Source organism: Balearica regulorum, chromosome 16 (assembly GCF_011004875.1).
Source record: "Balearica regulorum gibbericeps isolate bBalReg1 chromosome 16, bBalReg1.pri, whole genome shotgun sequence".
Taxonomy (NCBI): Eukaryota; Metazoa; Chordata; class Aves; order Gruiformes; family Gruidae; genus Balearica; species Balearica regulorum.
This window is the reverse complement of record NC_046199.1, coordinates 7790295-7813353: the sequence shown is the minus strand read 5'-3', so window position 1 is coordinate 7813353 and position 23059 is coordinate 7790295. Positions and strand designations below refer to the sequence as shown.

The window sequence follows — 23059 nt, the reverse complement described above, 5'->3', positions numbered from 1 at the left end:
TCATGTAGTAGAAGGTCCTAAGAAATTGTTAAACCCTTTTCTTTTCTCACTGATACATTATGTGGTGAATGTTCAGCCCCTGTATTAAAGAAGTATAGATCAAATGGAGAAGCTGCAAATATTATGAAGCCACAAGCAATTTAGTTCTTTCAGGGGAAATTAGACATGTTCATACCTGAAGACCAAGGGTTAAAGAGCACAACAAAAGTGCCAAGGCTTGCTGGAGAGGAGCTGCCACTTGAAGTACTTTGAACACTCAGCTTGTAACGTCCAATGACAGCATTAGGTGGGCTGGAAATGGAGATGCTCATAGAGTTGGAACTGGTAGAGCGTAGAACTGCACTCCAGCTCTCCTTGCTCACTGTGCTGGAGATACCAAATGTGGCCTGGGTCTTAGTCAGCTTTGAGGGTTTTGGACCTTTTAAGGAAAATAAACAACACTTTTTTTCCCCAGCTTGCTGAAACAGACATTTAGTCATAGAATCATCACAGAATCACAGAATGGTTTGGGTTGGAAGGGACCATAAAGCCCACCTAGTTCCAACCACCTGCCATGGGCAGGGACACCCTCCACTAGACCAGGTAGCCCAAAGCCTCATCCAACCTGGCCTTGAACACTGCCAGGGATGTGGCTGCCACAGCTTCTCTGGGCAACCTGTGCCAGTGTCTCACCACCCTCACAGTAAAGAATTTCTTCCTAAAAAAAAAAATCAGCACCGATGTAACCCTCCCCTCAGATGGATTTGTGCCATGTTGGAAACTGAAGGAAGGTATTGCTGCTAGCTGAGATGGGAGTAATACAACACACACCTCAAACAGTTCCATGGCTATGTGAACCAGCATGCTGGCTCCGAGGTATTATCTTGCTGTCCTATAGTGCATATCAGGCCAAAAGAATGTCACAACACAGCATTATTCTTCCTGTGAAAGAAGTTGGGGCCATACCTGTTTCTACAATGAATGTTAAGTTTTGCTCAGGGTGTTCTGTTCCATTGAAGGTGACGATGAAGGCCTGTCCTCTCCTCACAATCAACTCTTTGCTCAAAAATTTATGTGTGTGGTGATCTCTTGCATTTTCTTTCAGGTGCCAGTTGGTGCTTGGCTGCGATCCAGCTATGAAAAAATGAGAAGATCAAGAAAACCTGAGGGTACATCTAAGGAGGAAGGAGCACAGAAACCCTTTATAAGGAGGAAGCAGCACAGACGCACCCTCAAGAATTGTGTGTTTCTTTCTACAGGTAACTAGCACCCATGTGAGGTTCCCACCAAAATGAGAAATAATTTATTTGTGAGCTTTTTTTTTTTTTTTTTTTTGAGAGAGAGTCCACCTTGCATAGATAGTTAGAGATTACCTGCATAATTATGAGTAGTATATCCGGGAATAAAAAAAAATTTAAAAAGCATCTAAGAGGAGAGAACCCTCAAAGAGTTGAGTACTTGTGAGTTACTCAGATAAAGAATCTGGCTGAACTCAGCTAATTCTTTCAAGGTGTCATCCATTCCCAGACATGGTGTTATAGTAACAGAGGCACAGACTTGCTGCCACTAAATAAGAAATAAAGAAACCTGATTGAGCTGAGAAACACTTCTGCATTTTAAAGCAGGATATGTGATCTCTAGCCCCATTTACGTGTCAGGTACCTCTGATTTAACTGACAGCTGCTATCTGTTGGAGGCACCTAACAAGAATATTTTGATAGACACTGGGCTGTCATCTGGCAGTGGGAGAGATGGCAGAACTGCAGAGAGAACCCTACTAAAATAATGTATGTGAAATAATATGTTGCAGAAAGCGCTTGCGTGTGAACTATGGCTTCAGTCAGAGGCCAAAGAATAAGCATCTGAGATTGGTTTGGCTCTGACATCATCAGAGCCTATGGAGGGTTCTCTAGTTGAAGATAGCTTGATGGTTTAAATGAAGTGCAGAAGTAAAGGAAAAAAGAGATTATTTTTTTCCTAAGGGCACTGTAATATTTTTATGATTATCCACCCCCCCCCACCCAAGAGGGAGAATAGGAAAGAGTAAGAGTGTGGCCTTTAGTAGTGGAAGACAGCTACCCTGTGCCATTATTGAGTAAAAAGTCATTATCCCACGTTCACCAAATTTTATTAGTGTAAAGATTTTTTTACAGCATGATCTTAAGTTTATCAAGTTTAGGTAAGCTTTGAAATAACTACATTAGTAGCCTTAGCAATGTAGTCACAGTTCAAATGCATGGGACATGGTTTTATACGTTATTGAGGTGAGCAGCATGTATTTTGATTTTTCAGGAATGTACCTACTTTAAAAAAAGAAAAAACACCTTCAGAAACTTAGCAATGAAGTACATCTATTGTAGAACAAGCTGAGGAGTGGGGCAGATTTGTCTTTAGAAAGGCAGGAGTTACCTGGCAAGGTTGGAAAAGCAACATGGGACCATTTATAATAATTATTAAACTGGTAATTTTGCATATTCATAAATATTAGCATATAAGCAAAAAACCTGAAACCCACTGCAACAAACAAACCACCAAAAAAATTCGCTAAATTTTTGCATCCTCTCTACCTTAACTTCAGGTTTCAACCTTCTCTGCTCATTGTAGCCTCCCTCAGCTTTTGCAATGCTACCTTTTTCAAGTTTTGCTTTGCTGCTTTCTCTTATGCCAGATTTGTCAGTCTCTCATCTGCACTTGTCTGACAACTTCAAATAGCTGCAGACTTTCCTTTCCTTCCTATTTGCAAAATGCAGCATTTTTACATCAGATAATATATGTGTTCTCCCAAATCTCATTCTGATAAGCCTGCTTTTCCCATGCGCACAAGAAGTGAAAAAATGCAATTCCTGTAAAAATCTTTCTCCTAACTCTTGATGGAAGCATTTTCTCTTCGTTTTTTTCTTCTTGGATCAAGACTCCTTAGAGAAGTAGTGATCTTTCAGTGTCTACTACAGACCTGAATATGAGGTATGGATGTAAGAAAAGAACAATCAGAGCACCACAGAAGGGGCTTCCCCCTCGCTCACCTTGGCCCATATCTGATCAACACGTCCTGTATAAGCAGCTTCTGGAGCTTTCCTCTGAATGGCCTCCTCTACTTCTGTTGACTCAAGGAATGGCTAGCGCCTTTCACTTCTTTAAAAGTCTAGGTGTAAACTTGCCTGTTTGCAATATTTCCTGTTGGGGTGGAGCCTGAAAAGCCACCTTTGCTCCCCAGCCTTTATCTGACAGCGGGGCTTGAGGATTCATTTTTCATTCATTTTTTTGCCCTCTCAGTCCCCACATCCTGATTTCATTTCCTTGTGACTTAACATCTGAAGCTTGGACAATATTTATCCCTAACAGTCTGGCCACTTGTTAAGAGTTTCTCAATGTATTTAAATTTATAAGAATATCAGCATTTAGTTGCTTTTCTTTCTGTTACAATGATAAAATTATAGGAATAGTGTAACTCCTTGTACTGCATTGCTTTTAATTTGGAATACTTCATAAGCAATACTTTCAGTGACTTCTTCTTTAAATTAATTCACTGAATCCATTTTTTTCTGCTGCACTGTAGTAATTGCAAAACAATGAGCAAGCTATTGCCTCTGTCTCAAATTTATTCAGGCCAAATTTAAAGAACCAATTTTTCATTCATCACACGATTACTGTTTAGGTTAAATAGACAAGCACTCCCTGTCATATTTGCATGACACACTACAGAGATGATAGGTAAGTACATTTGTGACTTGTGATAAAATAGTTATCATTGTTTTCAGCTGGTACACTACTATTTTTTTGACAGGATATCTCTGAACATGAACTGGCAATGACAATTTGTGCTCCAAAAGCTTTCACTTAACTTCGAGTGATTTTTGCTTATGCTTTGCCAGTGACTCCACTTTCTGTTAAGAGAGAGACTAATTCTGATACTTTTATGAAATGACCTGTAAAATTTGATGTACTCAATGCACAGACTCAAGGATGCCTCTGAGTGATACACGTTACACTGGACTGGTCACATCTATACGCCTTTCCAAATGCAGTTTTAACTGGCTGGGCTCTGTAATCAGCAGCCCAAATTGTTCCATTTTCAGGTTTGGATATTCTAGAGTTGGAACTTGCTCAAGCCATTTCATATAGAGACATATTTTATTCACATTTCCTATAAAAAGGTGTTATTAGAAGAAACATTTTTTTAACTGGGTATATTCAGATTGCTGCCTTTCAATCTCTGTTCATTAATAATATCTACTCTTAAGAAGGACCATAGTTTTATCACATTGCAAAGCCCAATTGTAATTTTAAAATTATAAGACTTTAATTCTTAAATTTAAAATTTCTTAAATTTGATTTAAAATGCTAAGTCCAAACCTTAGAGGTTTCAGATGTTAAGCTACACTCTCCTACTCATACTTTTAAATTCTCTTAAATGACACACAAATGACTTTCAGAACAAATTTGGTTTAAGATTTCAGCCTCTTCTTGGATGCAAACCATTTCTCTTTGATAGAAAGATTAGTTACTGTTGAAAGAAAAAAAATGTCTTCACTGATTATTCACCAAATAGCTGCCGATGCTTACTTGGTCACCTGTTTCACCTTTTTTTGTGTGACAGCAATAACGTGCTGGATATCATTGTCCTATAGGTCAATGGCATAATTGTTTTGGGTATTTGGCAGTGTGATAGTATAGCTATAAACAGCATGTTCCACAGAACAGATATGGTCCATATGTTCTGGAAGAGAGTATGGCAAGGAGAACAAGTTGCGTCTGTTGCATCAGCTTCTGGTGTTTGTTCCCAGGTCTGGCTAAGCTGCCTTGCAGGCCTTTGCGTGCTTTGTTTTTAAAACTGATGAATGATACATACCAGACCTTTGGATTAAAGATTATGGGCGAAGGTTGAGAATGAGAGTTGAATTAATGAGAAATATTAACACTAGTCAGAATACTAGTCAAGCAGAATGCATCTGACTCAGGCAGCTTCCTTAAGCCAGTAGTATTTGCAGAGCTTGTATGGTGGCTGTAAATGTAAGGATTGCACAGATAGGCACTTAAAACTCTGGTGGACAGCAAGAGAAGATTCTTTTGGACCTCAGAAAATGAAAGCTCTAAGCCATCTTAGTATTTTGTTTCATGTACCCAGAATAAGCTATATCAGAATCATCTTTTGCAAACCGGTTCCGTCATAGAACTCATGACATCCTTTTTCAGTGATTCCTTCCCTCACTCCAGTAACTCTGTTAAAGAAATTAATACATAGAAGGAAGAGTTCAGCACTGAACAAGGACATCTTTTGTAATAGACTAATTCCCCTCAGTAGTACTTTCTCTCTTTCTTTGCATTGTCATTCTCTTCCCCACCAACTCTGTATAAATCCGCAGTGACATTTGAATTGTATTAAATGTCACCTATTATTAATTGTGCCTTTGTTTCAGGATGGGAAGGCAGTCCCCAGAATAGCCTATCTGCTCCTGTATTCTTTCTGAGCTCTTCCTTACATACTCCTAAAGCGCTATGCTACACCATATGGCCATGATTCACTGGGGACTGCCTCAGTACCCTCAGAAGTTTGGGCTATTCTGTCTCCCCTCGCATTCCCTCACTGGATAATTAAGCAAGGAATTTCATCAGGAAAATCCACTCCTGCTATCCTAGATATAGGAATTCAAGGGTTTTTCTAGAGCTGTACTGTATGCATGAACCACACAGGGAGAGACCTGGGCCCCTAGAACAGTGGTACAGACTGACTCACATGAGCACTCTTCAGGACTAGAATCCCCTGATGTAGATTGGTCAAGTCCATATGGAAAAGCATTTGGCTGAGATCTTTTCTGGGCTCTATATGTTGTCCAAGACATACTACTTATTTTCTGTCTTCTGCTTCCATTCACAATGTCCCAGATAGCAGGGGCATTTTGAATGGAAGCCTGCTGCAGCCTGCAGCCTTCCTGAAGTCCGTGATTGTTCCCAAAGATCTCCAATAGCCAGACTTTGAAGGTAGCCGAACTTGGTGGAGTCAGCTCCCAGACTGTCTGTGTAAAGTAGGCTACCCTGTTAGCTGGGCTCAGATCTTCTCTTGGGATCTTGGCTCATTCCAGAAGGGAGACTAACAATGACATAGTAGTGACGTGTACTAATACGTGAACTTCAAAAACTGCCATGGGACCAGTACACAGGAATAAGCCAAACTGACAGCACACACACTGGGATGAAGCTCTGCTAGGCTCCCCAGACAGCTCCCACATAGTCACACACAACCTGTTATTTATAGCTTATTATATTTAAATGTATTTCCCTACGTCTTCCATTTATGCACACCTCTCTTCCATTGGAATGGAGTAAAGACATTATTTGGAAGTTTTAATTCCAGCTACTGCTGCACACTCATCAGCAAAGAATACCTCTTTGCAGGTGCCCATCACTATGTCGCTCTGCGCATTTCTTCTAAGAATCCAACCTGTCCCATTCTGCGGGCAAGCGCTCTTAATTGTAATACACAAACAAGATGCTTGCAGGTGTGACTCATGCCTTACTTGTAATGACACTGAAGCTTAAAAGTGACAGACAGAAGCCGAGATAATTATTTTTAGCATGAAACTGTGAAAAAAATTGCTGAATCCTAGTAGCAGTAGTGTGCTGCAGACTATCAAAACCCCTTAAAAAAAAAAATCATGCTATCAAATTTACAGGCTCTTTTTAGATGCTTTACCCTTTTCTTTATGCACCACCTTCTGGATTCTGTTAAAGTAGATCCATTGGAGATTGGCCCATGGATGCATAAAAACTTTCTGGGGAAAAAAAAGTGTGTGTATTTGCAGGATGTGTGTGTTGGGGGGGGGGGGGGACAGAGAGAGAGGGAGTGAAAACAGTTATGTGCACACGCACCCTCACAGCTTTTTACATTAAAATTGTGCATGGCACTGTGAGGAACATCCCCAGGCACTTCTGACATCTCCAACTGAACTCAGGCTTGGCTATTTCTCGGGCCCTGGATATTTCACAAGTGCCGATCCTGATCAGCAACTACCAGTTTGTTCGTTAAATGCTGCTATTGCTCTTGCATTTTATGCAGTAAGAAAATTGTGGTTAAGAAGGACAGACTGGTGTATGACACTTAAAGAGGAAGTTTTTAGGGATCACCTTGCTAAAATGTCTTGGCTAAGTTATTGGTAAATTGTTGCTTAAAAGGAAGTGTTACAATGCAGAAACAATTGGTTGGGGAAAAAAACCACAATTGCTGTAGATGAAGGTTTTTTACTGTCCGCTTTACTGTACAGTTCTTTTGTTAAAAAGGATTTTTCTACTCAGTCCAATCTTTCAGCTTGACCTATCAAACTGTGTTTTGCCATGTATTTAAGCTCTGCTCAATGGAGGCGATTTATGAGGGAATCAATAGCCTTATGCCCATTGTATGCACCTGATTCCCTCCCAACCTATGTTCAGCTCTTAAGCAGGTAAACATTTAGATGGTGTTACACTTAGCAGATGCATTGAGACAGTCCTTAACTAAGCACCATCAGGCCAGGCAAACAGCAGATGCTGTTGAAGGATACTAGCACAAGTAGATCAGGTCAATAACATGAATTATTTCAAATACAAACACTTGTGTTCTAAGAGTTCATGCAATCAGTTCTGCTAAACCTGTGAGAATGGGGTAACATGCCTCTTTTTAAAGGGGAAAACAATGCCTGTCATTTCTGCACTCCAGCCTCTGCTCTGTGGATGGTTGTTTTTTATTAATTCCCTGAGCTTTTCAAGCCTATGTCACATAAAGCCAGCACAGCATGAGCTAGAAGAGGTAAAGCGGCATCATCTGCACTCAGGCCTCATTACACATTTTTACAGAAGTCCCAGCAAGTCAGGCTAAGCAAGAACATGGCCAACCTTGCTGAAGTGTATTGGTTTGATATCTTTCCTCCTAAGACCTGACTGCTGGACATCTGCTTGCTTTGTCTGTATTTTGAAGTGCCTTTGCCTTTCACACTAATTTTAACAAATAGTTAAAATGGCATTGCAGTTTGCTGTTTCTGAAGCTACAGGAAGGAACCTAGCCTGTAGTCTATTCTTGGCACTAATATTCCCATTAACACAAGATTCATTCATACTTGAACTACTCTCTCATTCATTAAGTTTCATGCTATAGATAATCTGCAGTTTGCCATAATTTCTTCCGCACTATTTGCAGTTTTATAATATTTAACTCCAGTATGGTAATGGATGAATTATCTTCTTTTCCTTGTATGTGTCTTTTGGAAAATCCAGGAAAGAAAAATGCTGAAACAACCTATTCATAATCTCAAAATGTAGTGTACTCCAACAATTCAGAGCCCTTTACAAAACATAACCCCACAGAGAAAGCTAACATATGGTACATTATACAGTTGCCCGTTCCTTATGCACAAAGAAACTTTTTTCTTTTTTTTTCCTTTTTTTTCCTTTTTTTTTTTTTTTTTACTTACCAGCCATGCTTCCTTGCTCCTCTGTGCCTTGGACTTTGTATTTCTGTGAGCAACTGTAGGCCTATATGATAAGACTTCAAGCTCTGCTTGTGTAGCAGCATTTATATAGAGAAAACTTTAGGCCTCTCCTTATGTTCAAACCAATTATAATTCACATTAGGTGGGTGAGGCAAGTAAGTCATTCCAGTGGGCATGTAAACTTCCTAGTGACCATATATTAGCTCATGGGGTTTAATGCACTGCACTTATGCAATTCAGGCTATTTATCCAGAGGTTTGACTGAGATGCTTAGAAAAGTAGAGCATTTAATTGCATACCTGGAATCCAGAATTTCACATACAATGATGCGTCACTTGGGAAGGGATATTTTTTGAGTCAGTGTGAATATCTTTTCCCAGTATGATCCACACATGAGTATTCATGCAATAAAAGTATATATTCATAATAAAATTCATCCCTATGAATCCCTCCCTCCCTGTGAGTGTATTCATAAGTCTGGAAAAACCCCAGATCTTCTCATTTACCTCATGAGTCCTTTATTGGGGATCACCACAGCAATGCCTTTGTGTCAGCCCCTCCTTAGAGTCTCTGTGAATTATACTAATGGTATTAATACTGTAAATGTAATGTCAGCTACTATTAACTTGACAAACCACTGAATGCTGAATAGCTCTGAGGAGCAGATCTCAAGTGGTAACTCTCCCTGCACAAAGAGAAACTTAATCCTCATAAAATAAAACACTCATTTGGTAGCAGGTACAAATTACGACTGTAATTTGTATTTCTCTGGTGGTTACTCATCTAGTTTCTGACTATAAAGACACAACAATAAATGTTAAAATACTTTGATCTGCACATATAGGACATTTTCTAGATAGAAAGAAAATGAATTTGTTAGCCTCACAAGATTTCTTTTTTTTCAGGCTAATTCTTCATTTTTCTAGCAATTTGATCATAGATATCTCTCCCCCTCTCTGTCTCTTCCCTCCCACCCCTCCCATACAGGAACTTCCATTGCCTTACACAGATTTGAATAAGATATTTTGTCTCATTTTATTATTACTTCATCTCACTTATCTACAATGAGGAGAAGAGACTGAAGCAATCTCAGGAATGTTAGTGCTTACCTTGAAGAACTTGAAGGGCAAAAATTTCATAAGATCAGAAATGGGCAAGCACAGTATCTACGTATAAAATGGGGCAAGAGGCATGAGAAAGAGCTCAGAAATTATAGCTGACATCAACTAGTTTGATGTCAATTCCTGGAAAATACTGAAATAGATAAACTTGTTAGCATCTAGAAGATGATTAACAGCTAGCATGGAGTTGCCAAGAAGTCAGTCAAGCCCATCTAATTTTTTTTCCTTGACAGATCAATACACCAGAAGAGAAGAAAGAAGTGGCAGCTATCATACATAACCGACTTTGATTTGCAACAAGATCCCACAGGGTATTTTCATAAGCACACTTTGGAAACACTGATTACACAAGATTTCTATTAGTTAACTGCATAACTTGCTGTAAAAAAAACAAATGCTGCATTGTTTCAATGGATCACTGTCAAACTGGAAGCACATAGAGACTGAAGTGCCATTAAAAGCTGCCTTGGAGCTTTGACATTTGATAAATATGCTCTTTTCTGTTGTTAGTAAGACTTCATCTGAAGTATTGTGTTAGCCCTGGGCTAACCTCAGCTGGATAACGTCAAGAATGCAGAGAAAGGAGAGCTTAAAAAAATTAGAAGCATCAAGTTGGATCAGTCTAAAAGAGAGGCAACTGCAGAGATATGATGATGATTTTTGAAAAAGGTGAAAAATGGTTGTAGAAAAAGGAAGCCAGTTGAGGAGTCATGGTCTTAGAAACTTTAGTCTTTGACTAAAGACACTCAAGTGAAACATAAACTAAATGAAGTGCTCAGCTAGACCCTCTAGGTAGGTTGTAAAAATGTTAATTGTTTTTTCCATGGAGATTAAGAATGGACTGAATGCACATTTGTCAAGGATAATATATATGTGTAGCTGAGCTGTCCTTGGGGAATTTATTTTGATGTCAAAGCTGTGGCAGTGATACTTTTTCCCCTGTTGCATATTCCTGGTACTTGATGCTGAACTACAGGATGTAGACAGGGCTTTAGTAGGGAAACTAAGTATTCTGCATCCAGTGTTGATTCAGTCTCATTTGCCTTGCTATTGCTTTATTGCTGTGACTGACTTACCCACGGTGAATAAACTTCGCGTGGTGTCCTATGGTAAAGGGTTACCAAGTTCCTGACTAATATGACACACAAGCCTGCAGACTTCTTGTGTGTCATGTTCATCTTGAACTGCTCATCTCAAAGAAGTAATAGCATGTCTCACATAGAAACAGAGGAATGTTAGCACTGTATCTGTCCAGCATTGCACCAGCTGAGGTTCCTGTTTCTGCCAGTATAAGCCAGTTAATAAGAATCACGAGGAAGCCTCACAGCAGTCTTTCTCAACTGAAGCGAAAAATCTGTCCTACCTTCAGTCACTTGGGTACTTGCTCCCTGAAAGAAGGCATTTACATAAGTGATCTGAAAATAACCACATATTTTTCTTGTGCAGAGAAAAGCTGCCTCCTTTTTAGAATCCATTAAAGTTCATCGGGTTTTTTGTACCTTAGAGCAATGAGTTTCACACGGTAATTATGAGTTGTGTAAATAATGTTTTAAACATTTCCTTTCTTCATTTAAGATCCACTAGTTCTTACATTGAAACTCATCCCATTTCTTCTGTATACTTTTGATAGAAAAAGAATTCAATTTCTGTACTGAAATCCAACATGCTCTCTAAAATAGAATTAGCAAGCCCCAGTGTAAGAAATCTCATGTGCCCTTAACTTTTCCATATTTTCCAGTAGCATCTGCTGGCCTAGTAAGCAACTGTAAGTCACCATTTCACCCTGCAAATCTTGTTTGTTGTGTAACCTTGGACCATTACGGCTACAGCAACAGTACCACTAGAATAGCACTGGTATTTTGGCACTGCTGAAATTGTCCTAAGAAAGAATTTCACCTGGAACTAAGTGCTTGCATCTCTGGCCACAAATCTTTTCACTCATAGCTAGACATTTTCTCCTTTTAGCAGGATATCATGTAGCGCTCTACACTGTGGCTGCACATAACTAGGACGCTTTAGGTAATGTTCCACAATTTGCCAGCTCCTTTGGCAGCGGTGAGAGCTGGACTTCAGCTCCAACAGTCAGCAAAATAGGAAACTGCCAAGGACAGAGGCTGCTGGGGAGTCAGCAAGATGCCTTCTTTTTTTGTGTCAGAGTCCTAGAAAGTCCCACCAGTTGTTACTGCTGCCAGGCAGGATACACTCTGCTGTCAGGGGTGGCAACTACTGTGGGAGTAAGGGATACCTCTCCTACAAGCAGTGGTTACCATCCACACCAGCAATTCCTTTTCTCCTGGGTGCTCCCCACAGCTCTAACGTGCATTTCTGTCCCCTTCCTTATTCTATTTTCTTGCAGCACAGGCAGTCAGATAGGCACTTAGGGGTTTAGAAGTGCTGTAACTAGATAGTTAGGTGTTCATTGTATATTCCATAGTGGATAATTGTGTCTGACGCTGCCTCTGAAAGAGAATTCTTTGGAATCTGAGTGCCAAGGAACAGGTTATGCCCACAGTATACTGGGCTGCAAACACTGTATCATGGTTTTGAGAATGTTTTCGCCCCAGTCCCTGGCATAGCATTAACCTAAGCTAACCAAACCTGTTCTGCAGAATCTAGCACTGTACACAAGTGCTGCCTCTGTAGCTCCTTTACTCACAGCCACATGGCTTTTCTCAGCTTTGAACTGGACTGAAGACATTTCTGGCCACCAGTGTGACATCTTAGCTTTGAAGCCATCCTGTGCTTGTTTTGAGTTCCTCCAGCAATAAAGCATCCGTTCAGTTTGGAATGCACAACTATGGCTAAAATAGAGTATCATCCATTTAGTTCCCAAACTAGACTGAATCTATGAGTCTGACTGGAATAAAGAGAGTGAACAAGATTTGGGAAGAGACTGGGGAGCAAGAAACACAAAAATCAAACCAAGGGACTTTGTGAGGATTATTTCCAAGGCAATAGATCAGCCTATATTTGCATTTTAGAGAGTTAAGTGACTCTCACTGCAGGTTTAAAGAAGCATTAAAACATTAAAGAAGCTGCCTTGTATGTTTCTTTTTATGGATGAGGCAAATGAAACTTCTCTAGCTGTACAAGAAGGCAAGTGCTTTGCCTTGTAAGACAATGGTGGCTGCTGTCACTTGTATCCATGAGATATAGGTTCAACTGCAGAAACTTACTATTTTGTACAGGATTTACTTTTGAAAGTCTGAAGCAACTTTTAACTGTGAAAGAGGGGAAGGGACATGGGTAAGTAACATGTTCTTATTTACAGATATTATGACTTTGATACTATCCATTTTGTGTCCCTGGAAGCATAATAATTTCATAGCAAGAACATCCATAACACTATTGGCTTATCTTGAATTTTTTTTTAATTTTATTTTTTAAAGTTAGTATTTGTAGTGAATAACATCCCTATTTTATAGCTAGGGAAACCAGCAAGAGAAGTGCCATGACTTGACACTCTTAAGTAATCTGAAATCCTAAGTCCATCCCAGAACATTACTATCAGCCCTTTTGTCCTATTTAATTGCATGTTTTATGATAAAAATATCGGAATAATGTTTCCCTTTGAATTTTGAGAAAATAACCTCATAATAAACGATACTGCAGTAATTATCTTTTGTGTTGAGCAGAATAACCATCGGCATGACTTGGTGGCTATACAGGGAACAAACAGGTCACTGGTACCAAATATCCCACAATTTTTAAACTACTGCTGTTGGTATTAGCAATAACAACATTGACTATTGCAAATGATTCTGCAAATCATTCTTGCTTTTTCTTTCCGTTCAATTTAAAATGCTCAGTAACATTCTGAGAAAACACGAAATCTGCAGGGATTTCTAACATGCAATTTATGGTTTGCATCTGAAATCTGGTTTCTAAGCCTCACATATTCAGGTAAACAGAACCTCTGTTCAGGTTGCTCATATTAATATTAGCACAGTTGCACGTGTGTCACCATACAAAAATGTTTAGGACATTTCCTGTAATTTCATACTCAGGGCTAATTTTAAGAAATCAACTGTTTTAACAGTTATTTCTTCTTTGTGAACTATGAAACAAGAAGTTATTGGTATAATAGCAGAAACTGTAAGTGTGCCAAGTCTCTTCCTTTGGGCAAACGGGGAAAAAAAGTATTGCCTCAAAAAGGCAAGCTATTTCAAGCTTGCTCTGTCCTCACTTCCCAAAATAGCTTGCTCTCTTCTTTGACCTTCTTCGGTAAGCACACGCTATTTTAATTGAAATTTTAAAATTATCAACTGGGAGCGGCTACTGATGTAAAATGAATATAGCAAAGCTAATTGTGAGACTGTATAAAAGAGGAAGGTGAATTTATTGTAAACGAAACTGATTTCAGTCGCTCATGCTCATTCTCCTATAGATTTAATTCAGTCAGTCTTTCATACTCGTTTTCCATACCAGCATTTTAACAAGGACCAAGACGCGTATGTCTGGCTAGTCCAACCAGGATTATTTGTGGTGAAACAGAGGACAAAGGATGCCAGATTTGGAGTCATCATCATGTTTCCTGGGTTCTTTTGTTGGGTGACCATGTGCTCGTTTTGGAAGTGCCTTTTGTACCCTTCAGGGACCCAGGTCCATGAGTCATTCAGCAATGTTGTTGATTGACTGCCCGTCCTTTTGTCTCCTGTTCTGTGAGCAGTCTGTCTTTAGTTTTAGGCTGTTCTTCATTTTCCCAGTCTGTGTGCTTCAATACTTTGACCGTGTTCTCAATGAGCTGCTGGTGCTGTCAAGTCACACCATTCTTTCATCCCTTCGTTTCTTGTCATTTCTTCTGGTGCTTTCATACATATGTTTCCACATGTAATTTATTAATTTCAACCTTGATATTTCTATTACAAATCTCTGCATTACAGAAGTACATCAAGTCACACAAATGAGCTAGACAAAGGAAGTACAGCATCTCAAACAGGTGACAAGCTATAGAGAGGATCCTGGACTAAGTACTGTACCTGTCACACTGAAATTACATTTGGAAGGACTTTTGTGCTGGTCACTCTGACAGAATAGCATTCATTACCAATGAAAGTCCATCAATTAAAATAGCTCACTTGCTTGTTAAGGCATGAAGGGTACTTGGGTTTTTTGGTGACATTTTAGTCATCAAACTCAATGCTATGAACACTTTTGGAAGGAGGACAGTGAGATGAACCCTCTGGAATGACTGTAAATATATCAGTGCTCTTTCACGTACTATTGCTCCATTGAGCATTACCCAATAATAACAACAGTACTATAGAGGCTTTTGTAAGAGGAGTTCCTGAATTTAGATACCGCTAGCTTTGTTTGAGAGGGTCAACACTATTCTTACACCTATGGATCTGGTTTTGGTTGAATGATGGCCTACGGTTTCTGGAAGTTCATTAAACACCATCTATCTTGTAGGTTGAGAGAAGTAGGGGTTAAACATGTATATATGAAGGTTTGAGAGAGAATACTGAATAGTAGAATACTGAACCAGAATAAACCCAGAATACTGAACCAGAATAAACCCAGTGTTTCATGGAAGATGTTGCAGGTGAGTATGAGATGATGCTCCTACTTCTCTAATAACCAAAGGTTAACTGTTGTATTTAATGATTCCAAAATTTTAACCCTGTAGTACATGATGGCAAGTGATGTATTAGGACCTTTCCTTTGAGGGAAACAAAACAGAAAGAAACCACCACCAGAAAAAAAGAACATGCATAAATTTGACAGCATCTCAGTTGAAACATAAAGTTAATGTGTTATAGATGGAGGCAATGACAGCAAATTTTAAAATACAACATGCAAGATCTGTGAATGGGTTTAGCAGACCCCTGATATCACCAGAAGCTCCTACAGAAGGAAGTGTTCCAGCCTGGTTAACTAAGGTAACTATTGATAACAATTGTTCATTATTTCTGTCTCCCACTTGCACCCTGTAGCTATTGTTAACTGTATCTTGGTTAACTTTGCTTGGGATGGTTCTGTTTGTAATCTTACATGCATCTATTAAAATAGAAAGACACTACAGTTAGTTTTTAGATTGTCGTGGCTAAAGACACCAGACTAATATGAACAAACTGAAGTAATAAAATCAAACAGATCCAATTGAAAGCTACCTCCATCTTCAAAGAAGAGAAACCAAGTTTTTCCTGGTGATGAGGAAAATAGCTCACCAACATGTACTGCAAAGTCTGTATATGTAAAACAAAGTATGATACATACACATATATTTGTGCGTGATGAAGCATTGTCTTTTAAAAGCTACAAAGCACCAAGTTATTATTCTAGGTAGATGGTTGTCAAATGACATGCTACGGAAGTGGGAGAACTACCTAAATTATAAAGTTGAGAGATCAATTTCTGTAAGGTTCAATTAGTGCTACCCCAGTAATTGTAACTGGGGAAATGGGAAGACAGATAGATAAAGATTAAAGCTCTACGTGGAATAAAAGTTGCTTCTTCTCAACTCTAATTCAAAGCAGCTTTAGGAGAATTTAATTTTTCAGAGCAGTGCAAAGGTAACTTTGCTGGTATCAGCAGACTGTGATGAAAGTTACTAGAAAGGATTGGAATGGAGCTGGAACAAGGAATATGCTATTCCTTTCACTGAATTTAAACAAGCAGTCATAAAAATTCCTGCCTTAAAATTTCTGAGAAAAGAAAAGGCTTACAGTAAGGAGTTTCACATTCAGTGATACTATGGGAGTGGCACTGTTACAAAGCAGAAGCGAGTGAAAGCAAGTACCAATAGCATTGAAATTGCATTACCCTGGGGTTGGATCAAAGCTTCACATGCTCTGAGAGAGACTGTTTAGCAACAGTCTGGACTATAGCAGTCTTTCGCCCTCGACAGCCTGGTTGCAATCCTGTCTGCTTAGACCCCCCTGAAGTACCTAATTTCAGGGAAATGAGTAGGCAGCAGAATACCATCCACCCAGGTGGCACAGCAGGCACTAATATTAACGCAGAGCAATTACTGTACAGGCATTATAAGTGGATTATCTCGCTTCGGCATTAATTGAACAACAGCGAGAGTGCAGTTATGTCCAAAATGTGGACACAAACTTCCAGAAAAAACAACTTCTAAAGGATTCTTAGTCTAACCTAACTGGCCCTCTGTCTCCTACAGGAAGCCCAATGATCATCCTATTCGGCCCATAAAAGGAGATGTGAGGTGTATTTGCAGCTTGTATATTCTCATTATTTACCTTGCTTATGCGCATTAGATTGGCCTATACGCTTATACACTGAGTTTATTTTTTCACATTTTTCTGCAGAACATTGATTTTTGCTTCATGTTTCCATAGGGTGATGGATTTGCTACACCTCCATCAGGAAGTGCTGGCTGACAAACAAAATGACATAACAGAGAGTCTGCGTTGAGATACATGGAAGAACATTGCTTAGGAGCAGTTGCTAGCCTTGCTTGACCATCATGCATGGGTGAGTACAGCTGATTTTGTCTGACTTCAACAGGTCTATTGCAGTTGGAGAAATTTTTAGTCTGGCTTTAACACCCTACAGTAATAGTATATATGTGTTTAAAAATTGCATTAATTCTAGAATATTAGGGAATGACCGCACATTGCCTCGAAAAACTACAGGCTAGTATCTGCAGACCTTTACAAGCTATCTATCACAAGGCAAGAGCAGTCAAGGAAATGCAAATGAGCACCTGCACCAAGGCCCTGGGAACTTTGAGCTGTAACTCAAAACTTCCACCAACTCCGAAACTCATCCAGCCCTGCCCCCAAGGCTTCCACCTGTCCCCACACGCTATCCCAACCCTGCCCTGAAGCTCCCATCAGCCCTAAAACACGCCAAAGCCCGACTCGGGGTCCCCAACACACCCAGAGACCACCCAACAATCCTCAAGCCTTGTCCCAAAACTCCCACCGGCCCAAGACTGCCCCAGATCCTGCCTCGGGGCCGCCACCTGCGGGTGACACACAGGATAGCCGGGGTCACCCCGGAACACGGGGAGCTCCCAAAGGCCTTCGCCACACAGCAGGGCCGGCCGGGCAGCGGGCAGGCCGCGCTGCTCCCCTCAGCCTGGCCCGAACACCCCACTGCCGCAGTGGCCGATCGGCGAGCTGTTCCGCGCAGGCCAGTGGAAAGCTTACGTCACATTACGTTATAGGCAGAAGTCTCGTGCAGGCGCAGTGCTACAGGGCTGCCTCCTCTTGACTACGACCCAGTACTGCAGCGCCCGGCACTATCGCGCCTACTGCTGCCCCTCGAGCGCCTGCAGCGCGGCAGCCCGCCGTGCTCCCTGCTGACCCCTGCTGCGTGCAAACCACCTCGCGCAAGAGCAGCCTGACAGGGAACGCTCTCCACTGCCCTTCCCCGAGTCCAAGACAGTGCTGCGGCCAGCAGGTTTACGCATGCGCAATACATCCCGCCGCGCACACCGCTGCCCTCACTACACTCCAGTACTGCAGCCGGCGGGCGCCACTGGGTGCACAGCACCGGAGCTCTGGCTGAGGGCTGTGCTTGTCGGCCGTTCCTGGGGCTCACAGGCCGCCAGCGCAGCCCGTCCCTGGTTGCTGCTGCTCTGCAGTGCTCACACAACGGCACTGCATCTGCTACCCACTCGTGTCTCTGGGACAGGCCAAGCTGATGTGATGCAGACATCGCTGCACATCCTCCCAGATGCGAGCAGCATCCTCTGTTGCGTGTGTGAGGCGGCTGCTGCTCCCCGGGGGTATTAGTGTGGGCAGCTGCAGCAGCACCATGCATGAGCCTCTGGGCGGTTATATGCTGGAGATGGCTTTCAGAGTGTGTGTTGTCCCTTCGCTGTCCTCAGCCATAGCTCCATTTGCAGCTGGGACGTGCATAGTGCCAGGGAGCAGCATGGTAAAATCACAGAATGGTTTGAGTTGGAAGGGACCTCAGAGATCAACTAGTTCCAACCCCCTGCCATGGGCAGGGACACCCTCCACTAGACCAGGCTGCCCAAAGCCCCATCCAGCCTGGGGCACCCTACATCCTGAATGCTTCCAGGGATGTGGCTGCCACAACCTCTCTGGACAACAACGGTGTTGAGGTGAGGCTGGTTCCGCCTCCCGCCAGCGGGTGAGGGCCAGGCTGGCTGGTGCCAAGGGATCCCTGTGAGGTTAAGTGCAGCCCTTCAGGTGGCTGCAGGCAACATGGGTAGGGAGGTCTCCAGCCTGCTAGGGTCATCTCTGCCTGGAGGCAGAGGTGTAGGGCTGCAGCCAGGCTCTGCTCCTTACTGGCAGCACTGGGCATGGCCTGTCCACAGCACCAGTTTGACTTTCCTTGGTTTGCCCTGAGGGGCCCGGTACCTCACCAGCACGAGATGGTGCATGCACTTGCCCCAAAAATAATAAATAAATAAAGCACAGATTATTAAACCACCCCCAAACACTCTATACAAAATTACTGACACCCCCCCAAAAAAATCCTGTGTACAAAAACTGTACTTTCTGCTATATATGCTGAGTAACTTTGACTTGTCCTTAAGTTCTTACCTCAAAAAGACGCTTCAGAATGTCAAAACACATCTGCCGTACTAGCTTAGCTCAAAAGCTATAATTAAGCGGTAACACAGCAGCATACCGCCTCCGGAGACGCCCTTGAGCCGAAGGAGCTCCCTGAGGGAAGATGGTGGCCCCGCCCCTTTCCCAGGTGATTGTGGGACGAGTGGTGGGCGGGGCTAAGCCCTGGGCAAGGGGCGGGGCTAACTGGCACCGGTCTGGCCCGTTTCCCACCTGCCCGTGGGGAAAACCTGGATTATCATAATCCTGGAAAATGCGTTTGCTGAACTGCGTGGCTTCCACATTTCCCAATAAATGACTTCAATACGGTCATTAAGCCATTTTTACTGAACCTTACTACCATAAAGGAAGCATATTTGCCATTGCCTTTGCACAATTACAGCTGGTTAATAAACCATTCCCAATACGTAAATGTAACAATCATTCCTGTGGTGTTTTTTGGAAGCCTGGCACCTTTGAAGACTACAAGAAGAAGAAATTGCATCTTACATCAGAAGTGTTAATATTTCATAGACCTGTGCTGGTGGCAGGCTTATTTAAGGGTCATTTTGGGCAGAGAAGACTGCAACTCATTTTGGCAACCTCCCAGCTGATGATAATTTCACTTTTAGGGGAACTGGTTCCTGCCTAAAGCCCTGATATTCCTCCCACCACCCCGAGTGCTCTCCCTTTCTCACAAGACAGCTCCTTTCCCATTTGTTTAGCTGTTAGAGGCCAAAAGAGCAGCCTTAGCCACTCTGGGTGGTGGCTGTGCTCCGGGGGCTCGTGTGCCCCCGTGTGCTTTGGCGATGGCTGTCAATCCTCAGTACACACTGTAACTAAGACTTTCCAGCCTAGCCAGCATAACAAACAGTGCTTTTCTTGGGCATATGTAAGCTTTTTTCCCCTGCCTTAGAAAAATGAGTGACTTCTTACTTATGACTTTGTTCCTGAATTGGGCAAATGATATTATCAGAGTGCAGCATGCAGAGGACCTCAGCACATGAACCCTTGTACCTGTCAGGATTCGCCCTAAACAGACAGACTAAGGGGGAAAAGCCAAGCAGAACACAAGCTCCACGGCCATGGGATTTCAGAACTGTACGTAATCGGCTCTTTTCACGGTGATTACAGGCTGTTTTCACACTGTTGTGCCCAAACATGCAGTCGATGCCCCAGCAGGGAGCTGAGGGGGGGGAGGTGGGTGAGGTAACTCACATTGCGCCTGAGCATCGTTTATGAAACTGCTCATTTGTTTATCCCCTTGAATTGAAATCCAGCTTTAAGCCACCTTCACTGTTAAAGGATTTCAGGGATCTGCTTCCATATTGCATCCAGCTGCTGGACAGAGTTAAAACAGAGAGAGGAAAAATAACAGTATCCTGTTGTTGTGTGGGAGAAACCCAATTTCTCCAGCTACTATCCTTCCAACACAGTCATCCACTGCTTTCTGGAGATGCTCTCCTACATCCCACCATTTGTCCCAGCAGCCAGGATGAAGAATTGGGTCACACATGCTGCTTCAGAGGACGCCACCACAGGTGTAGCTGCACTTGCACTCAGAGGGGCAAGATGTCCAGCTGCACTTTGTGCTCTCAGACAGGAGCTCTGAGTGTTCACAGATCAGGCTTAGCTTGTGGGTGAGCAGAAAGGCGCAGGATTAGGCCACCCAGGGCAGCATCAGCTTTTACCACCAGCAGAATGGGACAAGCAGCTCCCATCCTTCAGACAGCCTCTGCTCTACCTGTTAATGGCTGAAATATGATGCAAGGAATAAATCAATAATTGGTTAATTGGTCTGAGGATTGGTATGAAATTGGAGGAAGGTGAAAGCCCATTAGTGCTGGCATTACCCTGCAACACCCTTCCAGTAATTCAAAAGCACACAATTAGTAGTGTGGAAAGGCCATAACAAAGCTCAAGAAAAACAAGCACTGAGCACAGCAACAGCAAGACAGCAATGCACAGAAGCAGAGTGATGCTGACCTCTGCACAGGGATCAGCTCTTCAGCCCTGAGGATCAGGGAATGGTGATAAAGAGAAACCTTGCACCTCGCTTCCAGCATAGACCAAGGTGTGGAACTTAGGGCTTTGGGGGAGCATAGGGTCACACGCTGTGCCTGAACACATTGAAAAGAGGGTAATATTGTGATATAAACTGCACCATGGTTCCAGCTTTCTCCCTTTCTAATATCAATTTAAGATGTTTACAGCATGCAGCCAAGCACAGCCTGTTCTGAATGCATGTCCGGGTCCCACCAGTGTCACAGTGGGTTGTGTACACGTGTCACGGGATGAGAGCAACTTGGGGTACCACAGAGCAGCACCCTGGAGACCCTGCATATCCCCATGGATTTAAAAAGGAGGTGAGTCTCTTGCTAATACAGTGTTTTGTGGTTTTAAGCTGCGGAGACCTGTAGAGAACAGAATAACCTCTGCTGGTTCAGACTCTCCTCACCTTTCTCACCTCTGCTTCTCCACTTGCAGTATCACTAGTATCACCAAGCAACTGAAGTTATAACTGGAAAGGACTTCAGAAAAAACTTACTCACAAAAAGAAAAAAAAAGTCAGTGATCTTAATATTTAAAGACTCAAAATACTCAAAATTCAGGGTAAAAAAAAAATTAGGTCTGAAAAGCTAAAGAGAACAGAACAGTATTTATGGAGAAGTATTGCTAACTCCTACCATTCAAGCAGAATGTGCTCAACTCCTCTGGCCACTGAGCAAAAGAAAAAAGAAGTTTGCCTTTAGAGCAACAAGGGTATTTAAGAAAATTACAATTTTTTTGTTGTTTTCTTTACACTTTTGGCTCCTGGGCTTTCTGGGCACATTTAAAATCTTTTTTTTCCAAATGCGTAAGGGCTTTTTCCTTGAAGAAAAAAAAAAAAAAAAAGGAAGCAGCTTCTCATATATTCAGATGACTGCAGAAGCTGAGACCCACATAGATGACACTGAGGGAGCTGATAGGCCAAATGAAGATCCCATGGTGAAAAATGGTCTTTTACCACCTTCTGGTTCAAATGCAGAAGAAAACCAGCTGAATCACAGGCTGGACATTACAGGGTTAGAATAGCAGAATTCTCCCAGGGCCTCCCTCTATCTCCATCCCATGAAAGATTTCTCTACAACAGAGAAAGTCACATGGCTTCTTCAGCAGTTTGTAAAGTGGCCCGGATTTTTGCTTGGCTTTTCATCATTAAAAATTGACAGCCTCAGCTGGCAAGCAGAGGGAAGTGTAGGAACATCAGTCAAGCTCAAATTTTCCTTTTACCTAAATCCAGCTCACTGGTGCTTTGGCTTTACTTGCTCTGCCTTTCATCTGGAGCCCGGCTGGTGCCTAGAAGGTGGAGCTGCATGTGCACAGCGGGCAGTGCCTCGTTAGCAGTGCTCAACAGGGTGATTTATGGGAGATGAGGACTCAGCTCTTGGCTTCATGTACTTGCTGTGGGAGATGTTCTCCTGATGATAACCAATGGTGAAAGGGTTTTAGTGTTGTCATGGGAACGGCTGTCATCTTTGGTGAACAGCCTCTCCTCAATGTGAGGCTGCCTTGCTTGGTTACTGTACAAAGCCATTTTTCAGGAGTATTTTGCCTTGGATTTTCAATAATCTTATCTTTCCCAAAACTCAGGCTGTAGAAATTATGGAGATTATTATGATGGATGATGCTGAAGTCCCTAGAGGGAAATGGGCAGGACCCAGTATGTGTTTACATCCTGAGCTAATCTTCATTTGCAGGGAAAGTGATCTGACAGCTTCATTATCTTCTTGTACTTAAAAGGCTCACTCTTGCTCGCGCTCTCTCTCTCTCACACACACACTTGCATCTCTCCTTCCTTCCCCCAGGAATTACCAATAGGATTTGTTCATACAGTTACCCAGGGTGTGGAGGTGAAGCCGGCGTGCTGCACAGCCTTTTTTAGGATGTGCTGATGCACTGAGACATTTGAAATGTCTTGTTTCATCAAGTGACGTAGCCTGTGTAGAAATACAGCTGCTCCAAG

The 23059-nt window shown here is 42.1% G+C and overlaps 1 protein-coding gene across 2 annotated transcripts in view; it reads right to left on the bottom strand.

Moving 5' to 3' along the window:
* LOC104629937 (protein-glutamine gamma-glutamyltransferase E) overlaps window positions 1-19203 on the bottom strand; it is a 29133-nt gene extending 9930 nt beyond the window's left edge. The window contains exons 1-3 of one of the 2 annotated variants that reach the window (XM_075768617.1): window positions 19048-19203; window positions 946-1113; window positions 176-418 (exon numbers count right to left, since the gene is read on the bottom strand). In XM_075768617.1, coding sequence (XP_075624732.1) covers window positions 176-311 — 136 coding nt within the window. In that variant the 5' untranslated portion in view covers window positions 312-418; window positions 946-1113; window positions 19048-19203. Of the gene's footprint in view, window positions 1-175; window positions 419-945; window positions 1114-3002; window positions 3125-19047 lie in introns of those variants that run through there. The other variant, XM_010306835.2, reaches the window with a different exon arrangement.
* Between the last annotated feature and the right edge of the window lie 3856 nt (window positions 19204-23059).